The sequence below is a fragment of the Salvia miltiorrhiza genome, chromosome 3 (assembly GCF_028751815.1).
Source record: "Salvia miltiorrhiza cultivar Shanhuang (shh) chromosome 3, IMPLAD_Smil_shh, whole genome shotgun sequence".
Classification (NCBI taxonomy): Eukaryota; Viridiplantae; Streptophyta; class Magnoliopsida; order Lamiales; family Lamiaceae; genus Salvia; species Salvia miltiorrhiza.
The window spans coordinates 25975078-25979174 of NC_080389.1; the positions used below are offsets into that span (position 1 = coordinate 25975078).

The following is a 4097-nucleotide window of genomic DNA, read 5'->3' on the forward strand; positions in this document are numbered from 1 at the left end:
ATTACTTAGAAAGAGTTTTTATATGAGATCGAGATAGACGGAGTGTAGTGATGAGAAGTGATGGAATGTTACTAAGATAGAATGATATTCTTAGTAAGGAAGTTTCTGACCGATTTCTTTTATTTTATCCCATGGACTATTCGATGTTATGATATCTGAAGATGCGAGCAGAGGACAGAAGTGCGTCCACCCACCCCGAGTGCTACGAGAGTAAGCTAAAGCCATCAGGTGGGCATTATTTTTACTATACGTATATAGAGATCCCCTGCGTATCGTAGGCCTCTTATACGAAATGAAGTAAATGACATGAGTTAGTTGTTCAATTTCAGTTTGATGAAAATTATTACTGATTGACTTGCCGAGTTTTGATGACGACGAGCCTGTATGTCACCCTCTACTAATGAGACGAATTCGGGTCCTGCTACAAGCGAGATTGTGTACACAGAGGTGACTGTGAGCTGTCCTTCGGGTCGGTCGGTTACGGTACTTGAGAAGGAGGCCTACTTCTCAGTACCTTTAATAATGATGACTTGTAGATGTGGTACATACATAACGAGAATTTTGACCGGTCATTTATTTATGATGTTTATGATTGTTAACTGCTTATATGGGTTCTTTTGAGTAAAATCCCCGTGTATTGCTTATGTGGCAAGTTCAATCTATAGCTCTAAGAGCTAGTTTTCTTTGATTTTCGGCATATGTCCACCGAGTATTCTGTACTCAGCCCTGCATGTATTTCTAAACGTGCAGGATGAGCGAGGAGGGAGATTAGACTGGTGCTGGCAGGGATTTTGTTTCGGATGATCTTCCTTATACCGTAATTATATTCCTTGCGGTAACATCAAGATGTTGAAGTTTATGTAGGACTTAATCAAGAAATTTGCTCTCGGCTATATGTCTTCATACATATAGTCTGTTCGCATTTTGCTACGATACTCTGTATATCCTGAGTCTTTGTGAGTAATTAGCTATGTCTGCTTTGTAAAGGTTGACAAGAATCCCGATGATTTAAAAGTTATAAAGCTAAAAATTTCTACACTGATGATGATGTCATCTTTCTTGACTTATCACGTTTCAGTGATTGCTTCCGCTTGACGTTCAATTTAGTTTTCTCTTTTTACCTTATTAATTTATTTAGTCGTATCGATTCCCGGTCTACGCTATCACTGGCTAGGCGTCGGGCTGCGATAGTAAGATATACATTTTCATGCTTAAATGTATACTTATGTGAATATAAGTATTAACCATCATTCAATATTTTTTAAACCTAAATACTGAATACTAAACCCTAAACACTGAATACTAAACCCTAGTCATTCAATAATAAACCCAAATGAAAATATTTACTTTTATTTTATCTAAGATATACATTTCCATGCTTAAATGAATACTTATGTGAATATAAGTATTATCTATCATTAAATGTATATCATGTTTATTTTCATTCGGAATAATTAATACTTTTCATGTTTTTATATAAAAACTAAAAACTTAGTAGTCAAAATAAATTTGAAGTAAAATTTACATTTCGTTATACATATATTTACTAGGTATACATTTGTTAGATCAAATGTATACTTGATTGTTTGTGTTCGAATATTTAAGTATTACATTTTCAAGTAATAATGTTTACTTTCATTGACAATAAGTAATACTTTTCATGTTTCTAAATAAAACCTGAAAATTAACAAGTAAAATTTATTTTTTATATAATGTATACATTTGTACGGTTGCTAACAAATGTATATTTTTCCCAATATAAGATTTTTTAAGTATATAAAATACTCCCTCCGTCCGCCAAGATTATGTAAAAATGCTTGGGCACGGGATTTAATAAAATGTTGACTTAGTGGTTAGATGGTCCCACCATAAAAATTGTAAGGGTATTACTAATCCAAAATGTTTAGTGCTTAATTAAAGGAGAGAGAAACAGAAAGGTTGTGTGCAGCTGTCAGCGAAAATAATTTAAAAAAAAAAAGAGAGAAACTTAATTTAAAATTCACAATCATTACATCTGCTGAATAAAAAAAAGGTTTTACAGACTCAGCACCCAAAAGTGGCGCAAATTTACAAACAGCTAAAAAAATTTGGGGGGAAATTTAATCCCACCAAATTTCGAACTGCCTACACTATATAGTCACCACTCCAATTCAGATTATTGCTTCATTACAGCAAAATTACCCATTTCTTACAAAATGCCAAATCGCTGGAGGCCAGATTTTACAAAAGAAGAAAAAGAGAAGGTTCTTCAATTTCTGCTACAACACTCCAAAGATGGAGTTCTTCAAAGAGGGACACCAAAAGAGGCAGCTGCAGTGTTGGGAGTTTCAGTGCGGTCAGTACGACAAATATGGACAACTGCAAGCCAACAATTAAAGAATGGTGAAGTTGTGCATTTTCAAAATAGAAGAAAAGGTGTGCAACATTTTGACAAGATGAAGCCTAATGAAGACAATATAAGAGCATTACCTGTCAAAGATAGAGGTACAATAAGGAGGATGGCAAGTAAGTTAGGCATTTCCAAATCTCTTGTTGGTGAATGGATCAAAGATAAACAGCTAGGAGCTCACACAAGTGCTGTGAAGCCACTACTTACAGAAGAAAACAAACTAGCACGACTTAAATTCAGTTTAAGTCAATTGAATTCTGCTGCCAACATTGATGGGAAGTTCACATTTAAAGGTATGCACAATGTAGTACACATTGACGAGAAATGGTTTTACATGTCAAATGTGGCAGAGAGGTACTACTTGCTGCCGCACGAAGAAGATCCTTATAGGACATGCAAATCGAAGAGATTCATTCAAAAGATCATGTTTTTGTGTGCTGTCACCAGACCAATATTTAATGAAACAGGGGAGATGATTTTTGATGGCAAAATAGGGATTTTCCCCTTCACTGAAGTGGTACCCGCACAAAGGAACTCTAAAAATAGAGTTCGAGGCACAATGGAGACAAAGCCAATACAGTCAATTACAAAAAGCATCATCAAAGACTGCATCATAAACAAGGTATGTTTATTTAGTTAATTCTATCATTGACTATCAGAAAAAATCATCATTTAGTCTCAAAGAATATGTCCAACAACAGGTTATACCAGCAATTAAGGAGAAATGGCCAGAGGGTGCAAGTAAAGTTACCCTGATTCAACAAGACAACGCAAAACCACATCTAAAATCAGACGACCTAGAATTAATTGAGGCTGGGAATTCAGATGGATTCAACATCAGCTTAATGAGTCAGCCACCAAATTCCCCTGATACAAACATAAATGACTTGGGATTTTTTCGAGCAATTCAGTCTTTGAAGGATGAGAAGAGTGCATATAATGTGGACCAACTGGTGGAGCATGTGAAGAATGCATTTGAAGAGTTAAGTGCATATACAATTAACAATGTTTTTCTTACCTTGCAGTGTTGTTTAGGTGAGATAATGAAGGAAAAGGGAGGCAACAATTACAAAATTCTACATATCAACAAAGCCAAGTTACAAAGAAATGGACTTCTGCCAGACAACATTCAAGTAGAGGAAAGCATCATCAAAGAATGCTTGGATTACTTGATGCAAAAAGAGCTTGAAGCAGGTTCAAGTTACGACTTACGACCTCTGAAAAGTACTTTTGGTTATGAATCATAGGGTATTAGCATAGTTTTTGCATGGTTTACAATAATCAACAACATATATATATATATATATATATATATATATATATATATATATATATATATATATGTGTGTGTGTGTGTGTGTGTGTGTGTGTGTGTGTGTGTGTGTGTGTAGTTGTTGATTATAGCATGTAAACTTTGATTTTGTCTCAGCCTTTTGTAAAAAACCTAATTTTATTTTGCATCATCGACAAGTTTCGTTGTACCTCCAAAACTAGGACCCAAAATCCTAGTGGTGGCTCAGCCTCTACAAACCCCCACATTTATTTTTCCTCAACACAGCCAAATCACCCCATCAGAGGGCCAAGACATATAAGAATCAAGCAAATCACCCCATCAGAGGGCCAACATAGACAATAATCGAGCAGATCGCCCCATCAGAGGGCCAACACAGATAGCAATAAAACAAATCGCCCCATCTACAGAGAAGAA

General features: G+C 35.4%; 1 protein-coding gene across 1 annotated transcript; it reads left to right on the plus strand.

The window, feature by feature from the left end:
* The first annotated feature begins 2195 nt into the window (after positions 1-2195).
* LOC131018588 (uncharacterized) lies at positions 2196-3636 on the plus strand. Its single transcript, XM_057947301.1, has 2 exons — positions 2196-3011; positions 3091-3636. Exons 1-2 carry the CDS (start codon positions 2196-2198, stop codon positions 3634-3636), a joined length of 1362 nt encoding a protein of 453 aa, XP_057803284.1.
* The last annotated feature ends 461 nt before the right edge of the window (positions 3637-4097 follow it).

Coding starts and splice junctions, on each gene's coding strand:
- LOC131018588 (XM_057947301.1), top strand. CDS start 2,196: ATGCCAAATCGCTGGAGGCCAGATTTTACAAAAGAAGAAAAAGAGAAG. Junction 3,012..3,090: donor AAGACTGCATCATAAACAAG/GTATGTTTATTT, acceptor GTCCAACAACAG/GTTATACCAGCAATTAAGGA.